This window comes from Artibeus jamaicensis, unplaced genomic scaffold (assembly GCF_021234435.1).
Source record: "Artibeus jamaicensis isolate MK-2021 breed Jamaican fruit bat unplaced genomic scaffold, CSHL_Jam_final scaffold_3151, whole genome shotgun sequence".
Classification (NCBI taxonomy): Eukaryota; Metazoa; Chordata; class Mammalia; order Chiroptera; family Phyllostomidae; genus Artibeus; species Artibeus jamaicensis.
This window is the reverse complement of record NW_026522037.1, coordinates 3,062,374-3,086,188: the sequence shown is the minus strand read 5'-3', so window position 1 is coordinate 3,086,188 and position 23,815 is coordinate 3,062,374. Positions and strand designations below refer to the sequence as shown.

The window sequence follows — 23,815 nt, the reverse complement described above, 5'->3', positions numbered from 1 at the left end:
TTTCTGCGGGCCAAGCAAGTGGCTGCAGGCTCTGCGGAGCGGAGCTACTTGTGACCTGTTTCTGAAACCTTCATCCTGTGTTATGAAGGTTGACGGGAGTGTGTTGGGGGTGCAGATTGAGCGAATGGGCGTGGCGAGAGGAGAAAGGTCGCCTCGGGGAGCAGGGTCACGATCTCTGCCCCAGGCAGGCGGGGCGGGTGTAACTTGGTGTTAGGGATTACGCGCCGGATGCGGGAGGAAGAGGGACTCAACTCTGAGCAGGAAGAGGGCCACGTCCTTAATTAAAGCAGGAAACCCAAAAGAGAGGAGCAGGGTCTTGGGAGGGGAGAAGCAAGGACGAATCACTTCGTTCTCTGTTGGACCTCGCGGTGGAGATATCCAATAAGCAGCAGGAAGTATGGATCTGGCACTCAGGAACAAGCGCCGGTCTAGGTGCCCCCAAAGACTGGGAATGCTCGGATCCGAGATGACAGCAACGGCTCGGCCCTCTTCTTGACTCAGGTGTAATATCCTCCGCTTCCTGTAACACAATTTGTGGAGTCTGACGGCCTGCGGGCATGCCGCTGGGGGCCGGGGTGGGCGAGGGACGAACGCCGCAGTCGTAGCGGAGAAGCGCAGGAGGGAGGATTTCCCGGATTCGTGTCCGTTTTGGAGGCCCAGGCGGCCCGCCCGGCGTGCACCCGTGCGGGCCAGACCCCGGGACAGACTCAGGGGTTATCACCCGTCTGCCCTAGAGCCCCGCGGCCGCCGCCGGCCGCTCGGGGGGAAAAGACCTCAGCCGGCCCCCGGCCCGCCAATCAGCGCGGTCCTCCCGCCCTGGCGCTCCAGTGACGCGCACACCCCAGCCTACGCCCGCGGCGCTTTGGCGACGGCCCCTCCCGCTCTCGCCCGGCCCGTTAACTGCGCGCCGCGCCTCTTGTGCGACGACCCCTGGGCGGCGGCGCGTGCGGACCCAGCCTTGGCACGCCCCCTGGCGGCCTGGCGGGGCGCTGCGGACGCGTCGCTGACCCGGAGGCGGCGGCGGCGGTGCCCGGATGGAGGCACGTCATTGTCCCCCGCCGGGCGGCTGGGCTGTGTGCGGCGGCGGCGGCGGCGGCGGCGGCGGCCGAGGGGGATGGAGCGAGCGCCGAGCCGGGTCAGGTAAGCTCCCGCCTCCTTTCCGCCCGCTGCTGGCCGGCGTGGGGCCCGCAGAGCGCTCGGCTCGCCTCGGCCATATCTGGCCCAGCCGCCCCTCTGCCGGCGCGGCCCGCCGGGCGCTGGCGCGGCCCCTCGCCTGCCGTGTCCTCTGCCGCTGCGGGCCGCCCGGGACCCCGCCGCACCAGTGGCAGCGCCGCCGCCGCCGGCCGAGCCAGGCCGCTGGGGAGGGGGCGGCGGCCGCGGCTGCGGGGTGCCGGGAGAGCCGGGCGAGCCGGGCTGCGCCGGGAGGCCGGACCCCCTGGTTGCCATGGACACTGCCCTCCCACCCCCACCCGGCCCCAGTCCGCCCCCTCGGCCCGGGGGCCGGGCTCGGCGGGCGGCTCCGGGGCGGCCGGGCCCTCACAGGGCTGCCCGGGGTGGGCGTGTGCCGGCCGCGGAGCCCGGCATGCCCTGGCCGCCCACCGCCCCCCGCGTGGCTGCTGCCTCCCGCCCCCGAGCGCCCCTCAGAGCCCGGGACTCGCTTCCCCGCCCCCATTCCACCCGAAAAGAGAGAAACTTTCCCACCCCGGTGCCCCTCGGCGGGCCGCCCGCCCCACCGGTCCGCCCTCGCGGGGCCGTCCACCTGGCTCCTCCGCCGGGTGTCCGAGTCCCTCTCGCCGGCAGCCGAGCGGAGCGGGCACCTCGGGGAGGAGGGGCCGGCGGCCCGCAGCGTGTCCCCCAAAGCGTGTGTCCCCGGGTCGTGTTCTTTATCTTCGGGACAGGGAGAGCCCGCTTACCTGGAGGGGGTCGGGGAGGAGCAGATCAGTTTCAGATGTTTGAAATGAAGATTCGATGGGAACGAAGTTCTACAATGTAGGACTTTAACCTCGTTATAATGAATGCAGTCGAGATTACTTTTGTTGAATAGCTCTTTTATATTCAGGAAGGCCTCAGGGCTTGCTTGTGTGTGGGAAAATACGTTGGTTATTTTAAAGTGAATACACTAAAATAACAGCGAAAGTGGTTGGAAAACTAGTTAACGCCTCTTTTTCTAGATAACAGCAGTGTTATAGGCTCACATACATTTTTGTGGCGATTCAATATTTTTTAAGACTTGTAAATTTGAAACAGTTCTACTCTTTTGACTATATTCTTCATTCAAAGTGCGGTAGAGGATAGGACTAATCAGTTTCACTTATTTGTTTTTATTTAAGGTCAGTTTCACTTTCTTTTCCGTGTCATTGAATCAAGTCTACTCTGTTCTGTAAAGGTTTAAATTAAGGCTTAGTTGTTTTGTTGTCTTAAAAATAGCTAAAATCAAGGTTGTGCCTTCCTAAAGCTTGTCCAAGAAGGTGGATTACATTGTTTAGGAAGTAGCAGAGTGTAACAGTTTCTTTTTACACGTATTGGTACTACTCAATGTATGTGGTGTGCCCCAATGTTTAAATAGCACATACTTATGAAGAAGAAAAATGCATTCTGTCTTTTGGTAGAAATACTAAGGGGGAAGGACCGTGTAAGAGGCTAAGAGTTTTAAGACTTTTGAATAAGAGCAGAGGAAACACTGGTGAAGAGTTTGTCTCCTTCCACACACGTTCAGCCTGATTCATGTAGTAGTTGGTTTTTTTCCAACACGCTTTTGTAACTTTTTTGTATTATCACCAGGACATGTTGAGAGAAATGTTAACTTTTCACTGGAGTAGCTGCTTAGAAGTCCTGAGATTTATAACAGTGATGTTGCAACGCTTTGCTGGGAGTCAAGAACTTCTAAGGGGATGCAGCCTTGCTTCTGCACAACATTGCTTGGCTCCTAGAAGGGTTTTATCTCTGTAGCAGATGGAATTTCGTTTCATGCCTCATGGTGTTAGGGTAAGAATTCATTGGCTGAATGTACAAGTGAAGATGAATGGATGGTTTTGGTTTGTCATCCCAAAATCAAAACGCTGTACAGTTATTGGTGACTGAGTTGTAGGCATTCCTTAATTTTTTTTCCCCCACATAGGAACCCCTCCCTCCTCTCAAAACAAGCAGTTGAGTCAGTAAAATGGTTTTATTTGGTCATTTGTTAATGATTGTCCTGGAGGGATGTGTATCCGGAGAAAATCTAGGTGGTTTGTTTTTTTTTTTCTATTTAACATCATTGTAAATAGGCTACATTAACCTTCCCTTATTGCTGTTTTGGTTTTCATCCTTTTCCTCCTCCTTCCCTTCTTCCTCCTCTTTTGTTTTCTTACTCTTGTCTCCACAATGCTTCATAATTTCTTTGGACTCTTTGATGAAAAAAGTGTACATTTTATTTGGATTATAGGGCTCAAGTTTTCTTCCTGAATGAAGATCCAGTATCTTAGATTGACTTAATATTTCAGTTCAGTTTGTACTTTATCTAGTACAAACTAGATAAAGATCTAAATAGCCTTTACGCTTCTTACGTTTTTACATAAGATTCCAAAAGTTTTCTTAAGGTTATATATACTGTTTGGGGGAAGGTAATCATGCCTTAATTACAACAAAATTTTGAGGGTTAAAACAAAATCTCACTGCAAGCAGACAGTGCATTGTAACACTTGTTGAGATGGCATAGGCACGTGTGTTTACAATCCTTAGTGTACTAAATATTTTTGAAATAAGTTTTAAAGGCTATTTCTACTTCAGAATTTTTAAAGCCTTAAATAGTATATAAATCACTCAGCACAAACTGGTGCTAAAGCATAACTGGTTACTCTCCATCTCCAGAATTCAGTCATTTGTCCAACACATGTACGGGAAGCTTTCTGCATGCGAGGTCAGGGGCAAACGGGAACATATAGCAGTAATAGGTGTGAAGCGCTGCCCTATAAATCAGCACAGGGTGCTGAGGAGCCTGGGGGCGGGGGTGCAACCCAGTCCTGGGGGAGGAGGTTGTCAAGGGAAGTGTCCCAGGGGAAATGAATTGTAAACTGAGTTCTAAGAAGTGTTCACTGGCTGCAGGTGGAAGGATGGGGGAGAGTTTGGTAAAAAGGAACAGCATGTGCAGAGCCCAGAGGGAGTAGGTGGGACTGGACCTCAGCAGGTGTTTGCAGAAGTTCCTAGGTCATTGCCAAGGCTAGGTGTTGGGAGGATCTTGTGATGGGTGCGGTCAGGGCACACTTGAAAGGTTATCTACAAAGCAACATACCAGACTTGGATGCCACAGGGCAATGTAAGAAATTTTTATTTTAAAAAAAGTTAATTTTTTTAGAGGGGAAGGGAAGGAGAAAGAGGGGGGAGGAACATCAGTATGTGATTGCTTTTCACGTGCCTCCCAGTGGGGACCTGGCCTACAACCCAGACAGACATGTGCCCCGACTGAGAATCGAACCAGCAATCCTTTGGTTTATAGGCTAGCACTCAATCCACTGAGCCACACCAGCCAGGGCTCAGAAATGTCCTTAAAAGTAGTCAATTGACCAGGTTGGTATGACCAGAAGGAACCCCAGCTGGGAACATTAGACCTGATTCCTGGTCCCAGGTGCTGACTAGTTTGGATTATAATTGGTGCATTTTATTTTTATTTTTTAAAAGATTGTATTTCTTTTTAGAGAGGAAGGGAGGGAGAAAGAAAGAGGGAAACATCAACATGTGGCTGCCTGTCGCACACTGCTCACTGGGGACCCAGCTCGCAACCCAGGCACTGGTCCCTGTCTGGAAACAGAACCCACAACCCTTTCGGTTCACAGGATGGTGCTCAGTCCACTGAGCCACACCGGCCAGGCCTAGTTGGTGCATTTATAGACCCTGTGGATTCTGTCCGGTCTCTCATAGGTCCATTGTGAAAATTAAATGAGTTAATGTGTGTTCAGCGATTAATACAATGCCCAGCACATAGAAGATGTTCAATTAGTGGCAGCCCTAAGATTTTAAGACAGGATTCAGAAAATTATAATTAAGTACTTTTATAATATGTATTTATGTTCCAGTTTAATGTCAATAGTGTGTCGTGTGATTCACTTAAAAAGTCATATATACCAAATAAACACGTTTCTTCAGAAAAAATGTGCTTCAAAGGCGAGACTTCCCATACATTAAAAAATGCAAAGTATTTTCAAACAATGTCTTTTGGACTTTATGCTCAAAACTAAAGCTAGATTTTTCTCCTTGTGTAGTTGAGGCTTTTCCCTGAGGAATTATATATGGATTGAAAATTGAGTCATGTGTGTTGGTGCATTTCACATTCTGGTTTTAGGTAACAGAAAGAAAAATACATGGGCATTTGATAAATGTATACAATTGGAAATTGAGGTACCTGAGTATGAATTGAAGTATCAGAAATTTAAGACGCATGGAATAGAATGACAAAATATAATCAAATATTCCATTGGAGTTTTTATAATTAAAAATTGTTGATATGTTCAGAGTAGCACAATACTAAATGTCTCAAGGAAATGACTACAAACTGAAAATATACAGTTGCTTTTATATTTGAATGGTTCGTTTGAAAATAATTAAAAATGGCTTGAATAACTTTCCAAGGTGTAATAGTAGAATATGGAGATTGCTTTTCTAATCTTCTGAAACAAGTGCATGTTTTCTGTCTTTTGCAGAGTTGAACAATGACCATAGTTGACAAAGCTTCTGAATCTTCAGACCTGTCGTCCTATCAGAACCAGCCCGGCAGCTCTGGGGCGGTCTCACCTGGAGACATGGATGCAGGGCCTGCCAGCTGGGGTGCTGTGTCTGCATTAAACGATGTTTCAAATCACGCACTTTCTCTAGGACCAGTACCTGGTGCTGTGGTTTATTCAAGTTCATCTGTACCTGATAAATCAAAACCATCACCACAGAAGGATCAAGGTACTTTTTCACAGACAGAACCACTCCAAGAAACTCCGGTGCGAATGCTGGCAGTGGGTTGGTAGTTTGAGGGTGGCTTATTTTGCAAGAGGCGGTGCCGCCTGAGTGGCCGGCAGAGCTGTGAGTTACCTTGTGACCATCTTCGTTTTCCTCTGATGCTCGCTCGTGATTAACATGTGTTATAACAAGGTAGATTATTTGTAGTTACTATATTCATAGTTCTTTTATTTCTAATTTGTTGAAGAATAAGCTTTATCTTGGTGAGAACTGAATTGAGATGGGCAAGCATTTTGTTAACTTGTCAATTAACTATAGCTTCCTAAGTAGACATCTGTCTTTTAAAAATGTAAAGATGTTTTTAAAAATACCGTTTTTTTTCTCCTGAGTTAAACTCAACCATAGGAATAAAGGTCTTTGAAGGAGAGCAGTTAATGTCAATATTATGTTGGTTAGAACTCATCCAGATAAATAAGACATTGACTCTTTAGTTAGCACTTTTCTGAGACTTTTCGATTTGGAAGCTTTGAAATGCAAAGAAAATGGGTTAGAAAAGTTTCTACTTAGCAGCTTTCTAAGTAGAAAAGTTCCTACTTAGAACGCTGAGTGGCTGAGAATAGCTGGGCCCTTGTCCTGAGCCCTCCCTGGAAATGTGCTACTGTGGTGTGGGGCGGAGCGGCCAGATTTGGTGAAGGTGTTTTGGGCAGGGGAGGGGAGTTCACACTGAAAAACAAGCAATTTAATTGATTGTTACACATGGCGGTCGTAAGGCCTTCACCAGCAAGACTCTCGTGCAGGACATCATTTCACTGACTCCAGCTGCTGGGGCTGCCCCGCTTCACTTAGGACTTAGCTTGCAGCCCCTCAACGGAGGGCCTTTGTCCTACTGTCTGTGGCTCATTTCTCTTTCCCTGATTCTGCCCTCCACTCCCCACCGAGCCGAGGCTTACCTTTGAGCACGTATGCACTCCTTACCGTCCCTGTTAAAGTAGAGACCCGCATGTTGGGCACCGCAGTCTTCGGTAGCACCAAGGAACTGGCAGGGAACTGGCAGACTTGTGAAAAGGTAGTCTTGCTAGAGGTGATTAGGAGCCATCCTAAGTAAGTTGTTTTCTGAGCTTCGCAAGAGTTTTATGAGAATATTATCGTGAACAATTTGTTTACGGTCTAACAATTTGTTAATAGGTCTTAAAAACAGATAAAAATCTTTTTAAGACTACAGATAGAATACACAGAAGTGTGCACTGTGGTGCCCAGCAGCCCGAGTTCACAGCCTGTTGTCTCACTGGTAAAATGGGGACGACATCACGGCCAACTGTGGTGGACGGTGCGGACCCAGGGCAGGAGGTGCGGGCACCCAGGGCAGGAGGTGGGGGTGGTGGGACCGAGTGTAACCGTCCAGAGAAAATGTTACAGAGAATCGGCTCACCCTGCACTTTCTATTGATGGTAGTGGTATTTATTTTTAAATGTTATTTTCTTTAAAGCAGCTTATTTTTATTTTTTAAAGATTTTATTTATTTTTAGAGAGAGGGGACAGGAGGGAGGGAGAGAGAAACATAGATGTGCAAGAGATACACTGATTGGTTGCCTCTTGCATGCCCCCCAACTGGGGACCTAGGCCACAACCCAGGTGTGTGCCCTGACTGGGAATCAAACCGGTGACCATGCAGTTGTTTGCAGGCTCGAACTCAAATCCTCTGAGCCACACCAGCCAGGGCTATTTTTTTACATTTTTATGGTGAAAAATTTTATAGATATAAAAAATAATTATAATGAAGTCTTGTGTCCTTATCAGTCAACTTTGACATTTGTCATTCATGGCCACCTCCACCAGCTTCTTCCTCCCCTCTCCCCATCATGTAAAGAAAATCCAAGACTTCATGTTTTATCTGTAAATGTTTTAGTGTGTAGATCTAAATTCATTCTAAAAATTAAAACATTTTAATATTAAAAACGCAGTCAGTGTTAAATTTTCCCTGGTTGTCATACAGTTTTTTTAATAGCTGACTGTCGACATGAACACCCAAACGAGGTCTGCACTTTGCATTTTGTGGATTTTTTTTAAGTTTCTTTTAATTTGTAACCCCTGCCCCCATTGTCCTTGCAGTGTATTGAAGAAGCCAAATCATTCGGTCTCCCACATTTTTCTTTTTAAATTCTTCTTTATTGATTTTTTTAGGAAGGGGTAGGGGGAGAGAGAGAAACTGGTTTGCTGTTCCACCTGCGAACACATTTGCTGGTCCCGTGTGTGCCCGATGGGGGCGTGGGCCCCCGGTCCTGGCGCATCGGGATGCGATGACCCACTGGTCCAGGGCTAGAGCTCCCCACATCCCGAGGTCTGCCTTCATTGTTTTCCTTTTTTAAAAATTATTTGTATTTTTGTTTGTTTGTTTGAAGGATTTTTTGGTGTCTTCCCCCCATTTTTATTTATTTGCTTTTTTTGTTTTCTGAGTTCTGTTGTTAAAAGTGTCCCTTCCCCCTGTATTCCTCGTTAGCTCTTAATAAGGTTTAGAATCTTGAACAGATTCAGGTTCGATGTACTGGTATTTGTTTGGCTTCAAATAGCACACAAAACTTTGTTTGTAAATATTTGTTCTTTATTTTTCTAGCCCTAGGTGATGGCATTGCTCCTCCACAAAAAGTTCTTTTCCCATCTGAGAAGATTTGTCTGAAGTGGCAGCAAACGCACAGGGTCGGAGCCGGGCTCCAGAACCTGGGCAACACCTGCTTCGCCAACGCGGCGCTGCAGTGCTTGACCTACACGCCCCCACTCGCCAATTACATGCTATCGCACGAGCACTCCAAGACATGTAAGTGTTCTGTGTTCCGTGTGCAGGGCTGTGGTACACTAACCTACCGGCATGTTTTCTCCTCTGAAATGAAAGTGAGGAATGAAGCCAAGAATTCTGTGATCCCTAAGAGGTTGACTTATTCTTTCAGAAACCGGCCAGGGAGTCTCTCTCAGGATTTGTGTTCAGGGTGTATATGAAGCATTGTGCACCTAATTTCACCTGTGATGTTATTTAAAAAGCAGCATTTTATCAGCGTTTGGCATTTCTGAACTCTCTGCTGGGCTTTCTGTGCTGGCTACAAAATGTGACGTAAATGTCTGCCGCTAACAGCTTGGGACAAGCAGGATGAAAACCTGCCTCCTCGGGCCCGTGGCCCTTGGTGTGAGGCTCGGCTCTCTTAGGGGCTTGTAGGCCTTAGTGGAATGGTAATGGGGAAAACATGCAATTAAGATTAAGTAAAAATAAAAAAAAAATAAAAAAATTAAAAAAAAAAAGATTAAGTAAAAATAAATAAGTGGACTTAAACAAAGAAAATAAGTGGAGAGGCCCTTCTGTTACTGTCCCCAACCGCCTGGAAGCTCACATAGGACTTTCCCATCAGTGCGTGAGCGCAGTTTTCAGCCTGAAGGGCAGGAAATCAGCCCAGACATATCGTGGTGTTACAGCCCATAATTAGGTAAAAGCCAACTCAGCGGATGGCTAGTGAAGTTCGGAATTTAGAGCAGACCCGTTTTTTCAGGTTTTGACCTTACACGTAGATTGTAAATATCCTTCATCCTTCCTAAGTGAAATCTCCCTGTTCTTTGATCTGTATTAAGCATCAGATTTGCATATGCATGTTCAGGTGGCTGTTCATTAATTATCAGGGTGAAAAAAAGCCCCTTGGTTTCTTTTTGAATAGTTTGTTACTTAATGGAGAATTTAAACTGGTTCTTTTAAAACTGTTTCCCTCCAAAGAGCAAAATAATGCTTATAAAGAATTTGGAAAGTACAGAAAAATTTAAAGAAATCAAAGGAAAATCACCAAGAGACTCACTGCCTAGAGTTGTTTGTTGTGCCAGAGGGTTTTAAATTACAGAATGAATGTTCTATTTGCCTGCATTTTCTGCCTTTCTGAGTCCATAATTCATTCCCCACAGACAACTTTCCTATCACTTTTGTGCCTAATGAGAGTAGGGTGTGGACGGAAACCCAGCCCTGGCACCTGGACAGCAGGAGAGACGACAAGACCAAAATTCAGATGCCCCAGTGTCCAGAATTAGGCACTTGTCTTTTATGCTTTTGGTAGTTTTCTGTTCTCTCCATTTTTCCTGCTTTATTGAGGTATCATTGATACATAGTAAAGTGTACATATTTATTTACTATTTTCAAAGACTTATTTTTTTTTAGAGAGAAGGGAAGGGAGGGAGAAAAAGAGGGAGAGAAACATCAATGTGTGGTTGTCTCTTGCACGCCCCCTACTGGGGGCCTGGCCTGCAACCCAGGCATGTGCCCTGACTGGGAATCCAACCAGCGACCCTTTTGTTCAAAGTCTGGTACTCAATCCACTGAGCTACACCAGCCGTGGTATTCGTTGTCTTTTAAACTCAGTTTGAGAAATTCTTAGTATGAGAAGTGATTTTCGGTTGAAACCTGGACACATTTGTGTTACATTGTAAGACACCGGATCTCACCGAATGTTCCTTTAGCTGTCTTTCTTTGACACCCCTAACTTACACTAGATGGAGGGTGTAAGTCCAGTTCCCCATTCAGCTGCTGTGGGCAGCCTGAGTGGGCATTCAGGGCTCCTTGTTCCTGCTGGGTGGGAGTGGAGCTCCTGCTCCCAGACGGCCCCCACTGACAGTGCGGTGACGTTTTATCCCTGGGTGATGGTGGGGAGCCTGATTCTGACACTGCCCCAGGGCCTGGGGGGGGAGGTGTCTCTTTACTTCTTGGGTGGGTGGAAGTCTAGGCTTCTTACTTGATCTTCACTGACACGTGGGATGGGGGTGTGGTTATTACCTAGCGTGAATGAAGCTTCTAGCTTCTAACCCACCTGCCCTGACACTGCCTCAGTGGGTGGGTAGCGACGTCTCGTTACAGCCTTGCGAGTGCAAGTCTAGGCTCCTTGGCTGGCAGGCGGAGCGGTGGGCCACTGTTTCCCCCGCGTCTGCCTAGAGTGCAGTGATTACAGTCTGAAAGTGTTCTCTCTAGCCAGGCTGTCCCTGTCCTTGTCCTTTGGCTAGAGAAAACAAACTGCTTTGGGGTTTTCTTCTTTCCATTCGTTTAGTATTTGCAAGTTTCTGGCCTCTTAGCATCGTGTCTGGAATACGTGAGGCACAAAGAAAACCCAGGGAGCTCACCCCCATTCACTCCTTGGGTCCTGAGGATGCGAGCTTGTCTCTCCTCTCTGTGTCTCACAGTCTCACGTTCGTTTTACATACGTGTCTCAGCGTTTGCGGCACTTAAGTGGGAGGGACGGGGAAGAACACTCTGCTCCATCTTCCCAGAAGTGGAAACTGGTCTCTGTTTGTGGAAGATGCTTGCTCGGTGCACAGAATTCTGTGTTGATGCTGTTAGCACTTCGGAGACGTTAGTTCCTCCGCCGGCCCGGCTCCTGTTACTTCTGAGAAGTCTGTTGTCAGTTTTACTTTTGTTCCCATGTACTTGTGTTTGTGTTTCTCCTGCTCTGAAATGTTTTTCTCTTCATTGCTGTTTTAAGCAATTTGACAGAATAGTCCTTTGGGTAGTTTTCTTCGTTTCTTCTGTTTGGGATTTCTTGAGGTTCTTAACATTTGTGGTTTACTATTTCAAATTTGTATAACTTTCTGTTATTAACAAAATTTTTTACATGTAAAATAAAGTCAACTTTTTTTTGGTGTACAGTTCTGTGAGTTTTAACACAGGTATAGATTCATGTAGCCACCACCTTAAGTCAGGACAGAAAACTGGTCCGTCACCCAAACAGCCCCTTTGCGCTGCGCCTGTGCAGACAACCATCGGTTCCCGGAGGACTTCAGTCCCGTGCGTGTTAGGGACGCCTGGAAGCGGCCCCGCAGCTCAGCGACACACCCATCTTTTGTTGTTTAAGTTTTTTTGGGTTTTTTTGTGTTTCATTATGGGTAACTTGTACAGTTTTCAGATTGACTAGTATTTTCTTTTGTTGTGTCTACTGTATTTTTCTTCTCAGAAATCATGCTTTTCATTTGTGCCCTGGCTGGTGTAGCTCAGTGGACTGAGCACGGGACTGTGAACCAAAAGATTGCCATTTGATTCCCAGTCAGGGCACATGCCTGGGTTGCAGGCCAGTTCCCAGCAGGGGACCCAAGAGAAGCAACCATACATTGATATTTCTCTCCCTCTCTCCTTCCCTTCCCTTCCAAAAGATAAATAAATAAAATTTAAAAAAATTATGCTTTTCATTTGTAAACTAGATTTGGACCTTTTTCCATGTCTCTTCTTAACATGCTCTTGTTTTTTTTTAATACATCCTTAAACATAAATACATGTATAATGTCTTTGTAAATGTCCTTGTCTTTTGACTCTATTATAATCTCTGTTATTTCTGGGCCTGTTTCTATTTATTTGTCCTCATTGTTGGTCATTCCTGCTTCTTTGCCTTGTACTCTTTATTTAGAACTTATGTTGTCGGGTGCTAGATTTAAAAAATTATATTATTCCTATAAATATTTTTTGTTTGGGGGCACAATGACGTTAATTGGGAATAGTTTGGGTCCTTCCAAGGCTTTTAAAGCTTTGCTAGGCAGGTCCTGACAGCCTTTGGTTTGAGGAGGCATTTCTCAGCGTCAGCGCCGTGGGTGGGAGCAGGCCGAGCCGTGGCATGGGGCTGACCTGTGCTGGGTTGGGGGTGTGGCAGCAGTTGGGGCCTCTACCCACGAGATGCCAGTAGCATCCTCAGCCATGAGCTCAGAATGGTTTTCACGCTTCAGAAGGTTGTCAAGCCCTGGCTCAGTGGCCGGCCCATGAACGGAAAGGTCGCCAGTTTGATTCTTGGTCAGGGCACTTGCCTGGGTTGTGGGCCGGGTCCCCATGTATGAGAGGCAACAATTGATGTTTCTCTCCCTATTGCTCCCTCCCTACCCCTCTCTCTAAAAAAAATGAATAATTTTTTTTAAAGTTGTAAAGAAAAATAAAAACAGCAGCTGCAGCCACAGAGAACACCTATGTGGCCAGCAAAGCCCAGTATTTACAGAGAGGTTTCAGGCCCCAGAAAGACTGTGGGAGACAGTCTTTCACTGTTTGGGACACATGGGGTGTGAGAAAGAGAAATCCTGATTTTTCAAGAGAGATCTATATCCTGATTTTAGAGAGAGTCCTTAAGAACACAGGCTTTGAAATCAGAGTATGATTTGGTTATTATGTGCCTGTCACTTAACGGCTATGTGACATTGGGCAAATTTTTAACTCCGAGCTCCGGTCTTCTCTCCAGGTTTAGGGAGAATTAGATGAAGATGAAAAATGAACAAAAGCGTATGGTGCAGTGCATGACATGCGGTGGCTGCGACTGCCATTTCATTTCAGGAGCGTGCCCCCGTTTCCGTGGCCAGTATGTGTAGGTAGTCGGTGCACTGATTTGGAGCATTGCTCTCTCTCGTCCTCCAGGTCACGCAGAAGGGTTTTGTATGATGTGCACCATGCAAGCGCACATCACCCAGGCCCTCAGCAACCCCGGGGACGTCATTAAGCCGGTGTTTGTCATTAACGAGATGCGGCGTGAGTATCACCTGTAGTTACGGATGTCAGTATCTACTAGCTAGTTGGTCTTAATGGCTTAACTGGTAAAAGATGAGCCCCCTTGTATATTACAAAAACAAACATACTTTATCATACATAGAGTTGCCTTTAATAACATTTTTAGTATAATTTACTACATAAAACAGATTTTGAAATCTTAAAGCAAAAGATGACAATATAAAAAGAGTATTCAGTTTAATATAAGAAATTTTTTAATTTTTAAAACCTCAATTTGTTAATAAAATCATTGATAATCTTATGATCCCTCTCCTAGTATTTGGATTTCTATGCTGAGTAATACTAACTCTAATAATGTCCCACGGGTTTCTTTAAATTGTCTTGAATTAGTTTTAGTTAGTGAATATTACACTATTCACAGTGACAGCAATTGCCAAAATAAAGTTAGTTATACTTTTAAAGAAAAATTTATACTCATAGCTTAGCAAATTTGTGGATAAATCTTACTTTTTCTATTTAATTTTTAGATGACTTCCACATTTTTCTCTTGCACTGTAATGGTACTGACAGGTTGAATGAGATTTTCTCACGCACTTTGTGTTTGCAGTGAACTTCTACATCATCTTAACTAGCTGAGTTGGAGTAAAACATGCGTGCCAGGAAAAAAACAAAGCCCAACTCTTACTCTGATACCTGGTTAGGTGACTACAGGGGTGGACAGTGAACATTTACAGACCGTGACCCTTTTGCCTAAAAAGCTGCTGAAGACTAAGGTGGTGTCACAGTGGCGCGCAGGGCCCCTAACAGGCCAGCGCGGACGACCCAGACGCTTTTTAACATCAGTGCGTCCTGACAGCGTTCAGCTGCGGGGGCTTTCTCCCTGTTTAATCACACACGCACGCACACACAGCAGGCATGACCGATGTTGTTAATGTCAGTATTTGTTCAGAAACTGACTTTAAGGAAATGTCAGTGCTGTGTGTGCACCCCCCACGTGCATGGCCGAGTCATGAAACCGCCATTTCGTCGGTCAGGATGCTAGGATATTGGCAATTATAGACTGAAGTTGATATATTTTTACATATATTCATATGCATAACATTCTATATATGATGTTTTATTTTTTATTTACTTTTTATTTTCTTATATAATTTTGTCTTGCAACTGTTTGTTCAGTTAGAAATAGGACTGAAATGTTACTGAGAATATGCTGTGTAGGTAAAAAGGATAGAGTTTGGGGAGGTTTGGACATTGATGTTCTGCGTGGGCTCTCAGAGATCAGCACCAGATTTCAGATGTGCACACTAACGTAACATCGTGGACACATTTCTGAGACAATATAAAGTTGAGTTTATTCCAGTACAACTTTATTAACGTGCGGAAGCCACGGGCAGCATCTCTGTGCCTCCCCCTGGGCTCCCAGAAGCTGCAGCCCGTGTGGGCTCTTCATGGTCTAAAGACAAGGCCCTGGCTCCTCCGGTCACACGGGTTCGTGATGATCCCTTGTAAAACGATAACCAGGCTTTTCTAGTTAACGTACTGTTGGGAGATACAACTTCTGGGGGTCACAGCCTGGGCCTGTGATGTGATTGATAAAGCTTCGTCTTAAACTTCGTAGGTATAGCTAGGCACTTCCGGTTTGGAAACCAAGAAGATGCCCACGAATTCCTTCAGTACACTGTTGATGCTATGCAAAAAGCGTGCTTGAACGGCAGCAATAAGTAAGTACACGGAGCCCCGGTCATTTCCACCCCCGTGTGCCTCCGTCTTGCTGGAATTTGGTGTAGCCTTTTACACAAAGGCGCGGAGTTGTGTTTGCTTTGCCTTTTGACCCTGCACTGCCTTTCCCCAAGTTTCGTGCGTTGTTACCTTAAACCAGTTATAAGGTAAAACGGTGTGCTCACTATACCAACTTGGATTTGTTTAATTATGGGCAGCACAACATGAACATCCGTCTTACCACTGTTCAGTTTCTTAGCACTGGCTCCCTCATGCAGATCTGACTGACCTCTTCTCTCCGGTTGTGTCCTACTGCTGACCTCCAGCCTCTGACACCTGTGTCTGTTCCCTGGGTCTTCATTCCCTCTGCTCAGTCACCAGTTCCTGAAGTTTCTTCCTTAAATAAGTCTAAATTCAGACCTGAGCCCTGGCCTGGTAGCTCAGTTGGTTAGAACATCATCCTGATACATCAGGGTTGCAGGTTCCTTCCCAGTCAGGCCATATGCAAGAGGCAACCAGTGAATACATAAATAAGTGAAACAACAAATTTGTGTTTTCTCTCTCTCTCACTAATCAATAAAAAAATAAATGCAGACTCAAGAGGAAGGTAGGAGAAACCATTAGCCAGCAGGTGCTAACCCACTTGCCATTGCCAAGTGCACCTGGTGAATCTCCGCTCCATTCCCACCGCTGCCCTTGCTGCCCTCCGCCAGGCTCCCAGCGTGGGGCTGGGAATGGCCCATGGAACAGGAAAACGTGCTGTGTCCCTGCCCTTGCCAGCCAGGCCTCACAGCCAGTGTCACACTCGTGCCGACGGGGCCAAGTTCCTGCCTTGACTTAGAGCCCCTCCTCCCTCCAGTCCTGCTTTGCCCGCCTCTCCACGCTCTCTGCGCCCCGGTCAGGCAGACTGGCCTCCGGCTGCCACATGTACTGACGTCTTCTTGTTGTGTGCCCCACCCCCCGAATGCTCACCCCGGTCTAGATGCACGTGCTGCGGCCTGGCCACAGCGCCTGTGCCTCTCATAGAGCCCTGCTCAGGGCACCGCCTCTGTTTTTCAGGTTGGACCGACACACCCAAGCCACCACACTCGTTTGCCAGATATTTGGAGGATATCTAAGGTCTCGAGGTAAACTTTTACTTAACGTCAATAAAGCGATACGTGGATGGTGTTATAAAACAATGCCAACGGTAGAAAGGGTTCAGAACGGGGAGCATGTCCTCCACGCAGCCCAGACTTCCAGACCCTGTTGGAAGACAGCCCCGGCCCATTTCTAGCACCCTTCCAGCAGCTTCCTGTGCGTGAACAGCCTGGGAGCAAGCTAATATCACCTCTTTCATTTTCATCCTGACATTTCAGCAGAGGGTCTTCCACAGTTACATCGTATTCCGTTTTCCATTTGTGTTAGTCCCCTATCAAATGATACACTTCGGTCACTTCCAGTTTTACAGTCACCATCGAGGCCTCATGGAACACCCCTGTGACATGTCTGTGTCCACGTGAAACTGCACACTCGGGATGCACTTTCAGCGTGAGCACTTCCGTGTCGGGTGTGTGCGCCACTGGGTACCACCCTGTTGCCCCTCCGAGGGGTGGCACTGCCCACATTCTGAACAGCTGCGTTCCTGCTGTTTAGGATTAGAACTTTTGCCCAAAATCCGATAGAAAAAGTACCTTGTGTGAAATTTTCAGTTTGAAATGGGACTTTTGTTTTCTGTACCTTTAACAGTTGGAATTACGTCATAATTACACTTTGCTGATCCTTTGCATTTTGTTTTTATTTCAGTCAAATGTTTAAACTGCAAAGGTGTTTCAGACACTTTTGATCCATATCTCGATATAACATTGGAGATAAAGGTAAGCTGGATCGTGTGACAGTGACGTTTAAAAAATCAGTTTCCATAATTTCCTGTATTTGTAGTTTGTAATTAAGACTAGTGAAATACAAATGAAAATTTTTAATATTCTAAGACCTTGTTTACAGGTGATTATTTAAGCTTTGCAGTAGGCATCATAACAAGCTTAAAACAGTCTTTTTACTGCCCTTTGATTTTTCATTCAGTAAAGCCGGATTCTGATGCCTGTGTCAGCCGAAGTAGATGGCAGTTATCATTTAGACATTGTTTTGCTCCTTGCGTTTTCTAAACTCTTTATTTTTTGTTCGTAACCTTTGTACTTCTGATTTCAAATGGGATACCTGTTTATGATAAACACGATAAGCACCGTGGGGGCGTGTGCGTGCGTGTGCATGTGAATGATCTATCCTGCAGAGCGGGCTCTTCCTGTCACGCCGATGCTGTGTAGATCGTTCCAGAGTGTGTTACTTACCGTTTACAAATGTGGAGTCACACCTCAAGTGCGTTTGGCTGCTTGCTGTTCTGTTCCATTCTGCTTGGGGACCTCTGTCTGTGCTGAGATCCACTGAGTGGCGAGCTGCCGCCGCCACACCCAGTTCCTTGCTGGTAGATACTGGCTGGTAGATAGACTTGTTTTTTGAGAGAATGAGCAGCCTCTTTACATATTTTGGTTCACTTTAAGCATCTTGTTTTTTAATGGCGGGGAAACAACTTGCCGTGTCTGTGTGTAAAATGGCCACCCTAATAAAAGGACACCTTCTTTCGTCATAAAAACTCCCTGCTGCATCGCCGTCTTCCCGACCCCATCCCGCAGCAGAGGTAAGGTGTGCTGTGCTCTCTCTCCAGGCCGCGCAGAGTGTGAACAAGGCGCTGGAACAGTTTGTGAAGCCCGAGCAGCTGGACGGCGAGAACTCATACAAGTGCAGCAAGTACGACGGCACCACCGGGGTGTGGCGGGGCCCCTGCACTGCCCTTGCCGTCTGGGGGGACTCCGCGTGTTCTCTCCCAGGGCCAGGGTCTGCAAGAATACCCTGCAGATGGGGGGACGTGGGCTCACTGCGGGGCCGGGGGGCAGGGAGCGGGGAGGGCAGAGGGAAGCCCATCCGCGCCCACGGTGCTGCCGCCCATCTGGGCCCAGAGCGGCGTTCGCACCTGCGCTCTCATCGGGGTGTGCTGGGGGGCGGCCGCTTCCTCCAGGCCAGTTAAGGCTCTTCCTCTCTGTGGTTCTTACCTAGCATTGGGGGTAGTACGTGCTAGAAACCTCCAGTTTCCCCTAAGGTCCAGGGAGCCTGTTTTCAGAGCCCCTTTCCTCTGTCGTAAATAGCGTTTCGTGTTATAGTCAGGACTCGTGTAGCTTCCCGCCAAACACTTGTCTGCGGGGAAGATACAGCTTTCTGTCCGGGACGTAGGGATTGATTTCTCTGTTACCTTTTCCGGACATCGCTGATCATTGCTTTTCTTCCTTTTGTGTCGAGATGGGGCTTTGTTTTCACAAAATTATACCATCCTGGAAATCTGTTTGTTTTCCAGCTTGTTTTGAGTCCACAGGCACTTGTGCTAACCCATTTAAAGTGTCAGTGTTCTGTGTGGCTTGGCGCCCGAGCTGTCCCAGCCGCCTCGTCCCTGTGTTGGAAAATTTAGAATTTTCCCTGCTGGCTGAGAGGTGTTGTGTTTGTCATCTAGTATCCTTTTGGAAATTTGATTTAGAATATTTCAGAGAAATAATAAGGGGAAGACTAAAATGCAAAAAAAACCCTCCCAAACTTATTCTTCTTAATTCTTTGTTTCTGTTTATTTCAAGATGTAAAAAGATGGTTCCAGCTTCAAAAAGATTCACCATACACAGATCCTCCAATGTTCTTACACTTTCTCTGAAACGCTTTGCAAATTTTACCGGTGGAAAAATTGCCAAGGTATGTAGACGTTAAAGCCTTTTACATTGAGCCTTTCAAGGGGAAGCGTCGGTAGTTTTTCCGCCTAATTGAACAGCTTTGTTACCTGGTTTTCTAAGTTCCCCCAGCACTCGTTGGTGGAAAAAAACGCCACAGCGTGGATCTAGTGGTCTGCTCTGTGCGTGCATGAGCGAGCATGAGTTTCCTCATGTCCTTTGGCTGGCCAGGCTCTCTGATGCTAAGGTTGTCAGCTGTTTCTCAAATACGGACTTCACAGTTGGTGAGGCGAGAGCGGATGCAGAGAGAGAGTCGTTTGAAATCCAAGGAGGGCTCCTTAGTACATCTCGCCACTCCTTCATCTAAGTTTGTTTTCTTGGTTGGCAAGAAGTACACTGAATTTTCCCATTTCCTTTCCACTTGCTGAAGACTGAGAGTCAGTAACATACAAGAGAAATAAGCAGTTCATTCCTGAATTTTTAGATAAAAATAAGTGATGACCAAAGTCCAGAGTTGTCCATCTGTGACTGTGCCCTTTGATGGATTTGAAGAATTCACTTAATATGGGTTGTTAGTTGTTCTGAGAAAACAAAGAATACAGTGGGATTACATTGGATGCACTCGGATTCATTCCTGGCCGGGTGGCTCAGTTGGTTGGGACACAGTTGTGGGTTCAACTCCCGGTTAGGGCATGTGCAGGAGGCAACTGAAGAATGTTTCTCTCTCTTCTTTCGTCTCTCTCTAAAAATAATCTTTAAAAAATTTTAAAGACAGTGGGCTTTTTATTTTTTATTATTATTTTTTAAGATTTTATTCATTTATATTTAGAGGGGAAGAGAAGGAGAGAGAGAGAGAAACATCAATGCATGGTTGCCTCTCATGCATCCCCTGCTGGGACCTGGCCTGCAACCCAGGCTTGTGCCCCGACTGGGAATCCAACCGCGATTCTTTGGTTCACAGGCCCACGAAAATAATTAAATTTTTAAAAAAATTTTTTTAAAAAAAGCATATCCTTAGGTGAGGATTAAGAAATAAAAACAATTTCAGCTGGCCCTGGCTGGGTAGCTCAGCTGGTTAGAATGTTGCCCGGTACACCCAGGTTCTGGGTTGGATCCCCTGTCAGGGCACAGACAAGTCAACCAGTGATGCGTGGATGAGGAGCAGCGGGTCAGTGTTCCTCCCTCCCCACCCTCAAATCTATAAGTAGTTTTTAAAAATAGATACACTCAGATTCAGATATGTCCAAGTTCATCATGAAGTTCAATGAGTTAGGTGTCTGCAGGCAACCTGCCCTACCCCACCCGAGTGCCCCCCACTGAGCCCATGGCGGGAACTGTGCCTTCAGGAATGACGTTCCCTGTCCTTCCGTTTCCGTGTAGGATGTGAAATATCCTGAGTATCTTGATATTCGACCATACATGTCTCAACCAAACGGAGAACCGATCATTTACGTCTTGTATGCGGTCCTGGTGCACACTGGCTTCAACTGCCATGCGGGCCACTACTTCTGCTACATAAAGGTGGGCCCTGCGGGCTGCGCTGGGGTCTCTGGTTGCGGTGCACTGTCGGGTGGCACTGCATCCTTGGGGAAGGTGGGACTTCGATAGTTAAATGTGAAGTTTCTCACACTGCTCTAGGTGGCGTTTCCTGGTTCCCTGCTTACACTGAACATCTCTTTCATTGGCTCTCTTCCAGGCTAGCAATGGCCTCTGGTATCAGATGAATGACTCCATCGTATCTACCAGTGACATCAGATCGGTACTCAGTCAGCAAGCGTATGTTCTCTTTTATATCAGGTATTGTCAAGGCAACAAATTTCTGAGTTTTCTGTTACATCATTTTGGTTCATCTCATCAACACATTTCAATTCAATATTGAGATGTTTTTAAAATAGCAGCTTGATGCCTGGGAGAGGAAGGCATGTAGCTTTTGAGTGTGGGTCCTAGTTGGCTTTAGCTTCCAGCTCTTTGGCAGGTTAACCATGAAACGCATTCAGAGGAAGGGAAAGGCAGTACCTGGAGGGGACGGCCTGCTGCTGCTGGCCACAAACTGGGGGCCTGGGGCCTGTGGAGGCCCCAGGAAGGGGACCCAGAGCACCTGGGTGTGGTCCCCTCCCAGCCTCTGAGCACAGGCAGCCAGGCGTCCTCCCAAGTCTGGCCCGGGCAGCGCCCCGTATCCGGCTCATTTCTCTGCTGTTGCGGCTGCAGACTCTGAGTTGCTGACTCCGTTGTGGGGATGTGTGGCCTTGGGAAAAATCAGAGCTGTGCTTCAGGACTTTGCTTGTAGTAGCTGAAAACTAACCATTCTACGACTTCCAACAGCAGCAATATGAGCATGTAAATTGTAGCATACCCAGATATTGAAATATTGTGCAGCTGTTAAAAGTGATCTTTATGAAGTTTTTTTTCTTGATGACATGAGAGTGCTCAGTGTATATGGAGGAAAAGCAGTTTGAAATTTTATACCCTGTCGAAGAAAACAGTGCAGGCCGAAGTGTGGAGAATAATCTCCTAGATCTGAAGGTTCCTCTGGGGGTCAGATGACGCACAGTGGGTTTATTTCCAACTTTTCAGGCTATTACAGATTTTCTAGAACGGCATGTGTGTATTTATCATTAGGGAAATACAGTTAAACTGAAAAGCAAAGTAGCCCTCTGATGGTAGCATCCTCAGGACACACAGTTAAAAGCAGCACTTGCCCGGTGGCCCCGCAGGTCTGCCGGTGTAAGCCCCGGCGTTAACCACCCCTGGCGGGGGAGCCCGTGAGCGGCGCTGGCCACTGCAGCAGACCGGTCCCCTCTCTGAGGGTTATGAGCGTGTCTCTTCTCGGGAGACGTCCCGTGTAACCCTAAGCAAGTCGCTCTCTGTCCCCAGGTCCCATGATGTGAAAAATGGAGGTGAACTTACTCATTCCGCCCACAGCCCCGGCCAGTCTTCACCCCGACCAGTGATCAGTCAGCACGTCATCAGCAGCAAACCGGCCGCGCCGGGGTTCATCGGACCGCAGCTCCCCTCGCATGTGATGCAGGTAGCGTGCCGCGGGGGCGCCTCTGTGTTCCTTCTAAAAACTCGGCCTTCAAATCCTCGGGCTGGCATTGCACCAAGCTGCTGTGGCTCCTATACAAATGAGTTTCTAATCAAAAAAGTCTATCCAAGGCACTTACTATCAAATATTTCAAACACACAGCACATCTCCAAGTTTGGATACAGTACTCCAAGCAGGAGTATGGAAATGCTAGAGAGTGTAGCGCTCCCTCTGGACCTCCGCTCACGTAATGCGTGGATATCGGGGGGCCCCTCGTGTGGCAGGCTGGTGTGGGTGAGAAGAGGAAGCGTGTCTAGGTGTGTGAAATATGCTATTTATAAGAAGAAAAAGACCGAATGGGAGGGGCCCGTAGCCAGAGTGGATGCCCTGTCTGTGATGTCATTCTCGAACGCTCACCAGTGGGCTGTGGTTTCCTTCCAGAACCCACCTCACTTGAACGGGACCGGACCATTGAAGGAGACGCCAAGCAGTTCCCTGTCAAGTCCAAACGGAAGCTCCAGCGTCAGCAGGGCTGGTCCTGTCAACGCTTCGACCTCTGTGCAAAACTGGTCAGTGAGCAGGTCCTCCGTTAACCCGGAACACCCCAAGAAACAAAAAATCACAATCAGTATTCACAACAAGTTCCCTGTCCGCCAAGGTCAGTCGCAGCCCGGCCTTCACAGCAGTGCTTTGGAGAGCCCTGCCAAGCCTGCCCCCTCTTCTACCATTACCAATTCTTCCGCAATACAGTCTACCTCGAGCGCACCTTCCGCGTCGGTCCCCAGTCCGGGCCCGAGGCAGACAGCCCCGAGTGAGTCCTGCTCCAAGCCAGTGATGAACGGCAAGTCCAAGCTGAACTCGAGTGTCCTGGTCCCCTATGGTGCCGAGTCCTCGGAAGATTCCGACGAGGAGGCAAAGGGCCTCGGCAGGGAGAACGGCCTGGGCACGGCTGAGAACGTGCACGCTTCTGCTCAGGACGCTGAGGAGGACCAGGCCCCCCCACTCGAGCTTCGCCAGCCGGTTCCTCTGAATGGTGCTAACGACAGCGCGGACAGCGACCCGAAAGAAAACGGTCTGTCCTTCGATGGTGCCAGTTGCCAAGTCCAGCCTGCTCTGCACTCAGAAAACCCCTTTTCCAAGGCAAATGGTCTACCTGGAAAGGTGAGTGGGTGTCGGCGAGGGCTGGGGCGGGCTTTGCTTTGGCTCCATTCATGGCGGGTCACTTGGCTGGATTTCAGGAGGCGTGGAGTGGCAACTGGAGTTGAAGCATCTTTGTTTTTTATCGCAGCTGATGCCCGCTCCTTTGCCACCTCTCCCGGAAGACAAAATCTTAGAGACCTTCAAACTCGGCAACAAAGGGAAAGGCTCCACCGAGGAAGCCAGGTAACACTGACAAGGGGCCCCGCCCACCCGTGCGGGTCTTACCGCAGACCCCCCAGCCCTGACAGTGACCAGGGTGTGAAGATGCCTTCGGCTGACAGGGCACTGCTTCCCACTGTGAAACAGCACGCCCTTTGTTTTGTCCCTTCCGGAATGCTGAAGTCGAGTTTACTGATAAGGCGGTCTGCTTCCATTTCATTTTTAAAGGAAAAAATCAGTACAGTGACCTGAGTGTGATGGGAAAAAAAGGAAGGGAATCTGTAAGGCGCGTGCATTCCACACACGCGGCTAGCTGAGAGTGCGTGACACGAGGCCCTGCGCAGCGCCTCCTGGCGGGGGCGGGGGGGGGGCAGCGCTGAGTGACAGCCGACTGTCCCTGGGTCGACACAGTAGGTGGTTCCTGGGCAGTCTTCATCTCCGTGAAAACTGCCACCAGCATCACCACTGGGTTCCCACCCCCGAGGACACTGGGGTGTGGGGGACAGGACACTCGTGATACGAGCCTGCCTGTCCCCACCCACCAGTGCCCACAGGGCCCCC

At 47.8% G+C, this 23,815-nt stretch overlaps 1 protein-coding gene and 1 long non-coding RNA gene across 4 annotated transcripts in view; one reads left to right on the top strand and one right to left on the bottom strand.

Annotated features, from left to right (window-relative positions):
• Positions 1-23,815, top strand: part of USP42 (ubiquitin specific peptidase 42) — a 32,549-nt gene continuing 8,734 nt past the window's right edge. Inside the window, exons 1-14 of one of the 3 annotated variants that reach the window (XM_037134820.2) lie at positions 1-501; positions 5,676-5,925; positions 8,534-8,734; positions 13,319-13,429; positions 15,027-15,129; positions 16,187-16,254; positions 16,913-16,983; positions 17,829-17,911; positions 18,784-18,895; positions 20,251-20,391; positions 20,567-20,667; positions 21,745-21,898; positions 22,337-23,056; positions 23,184-23,278. In XM_037134820.2, the coding sequence (XP_036990715.2) occupies positions 5,685-5,925; positions 8,534-8,734; positions 13,319-13,429; positions 15,027-15,129; positions 16,187-16,254; positions 16,913-16,983; positions 17,829-17,911; positions 18,784-18,895; positions 20,251-20,391; positions 20,567-20,667; positions 21,745-21,898; positions 22,337-23,056; positions 23,184-23,278 (2,201 nt within the window). In that variant the 5' untranslated portion in view covers positions 1-501; positions 5,676-5,684. Of the gene's footprint in view, positions 1,141-2,512; positions 2,986-5,675; positions 5,926-8,533; positions 8,735-13,318; positions 13,430-15,026; positions 15,130-16,186; positions 16,255-16,912; positions 16,984-17,828; positions 17,912-18,783; positions 18,896-20,250; positions 20,392-20,566; positions 20,668-21,744; positions 21,899-22,336; positions 23,057-23,183; positions 23,279-23,815 lie in introns of those variants that run through there. The other 2 variants (XM_037134819.2, XM_037134822.2) reach the window with 2 other exon arrangements.
• LOC119041511 (uncharacterized) lies at positions 18,889-22,432 on the bottom strand. The gene is made up of 3 exons (XR_005081057.2): positions 22,344-22,432; positions 21,778-21,987; positions 18,889-19,451 (listed from the first exon to the last, which is right to left on the bottom strand). It is a non-coding gene; the product is annotated as an uncharacterized LOC119041511 (long non-coding RNA).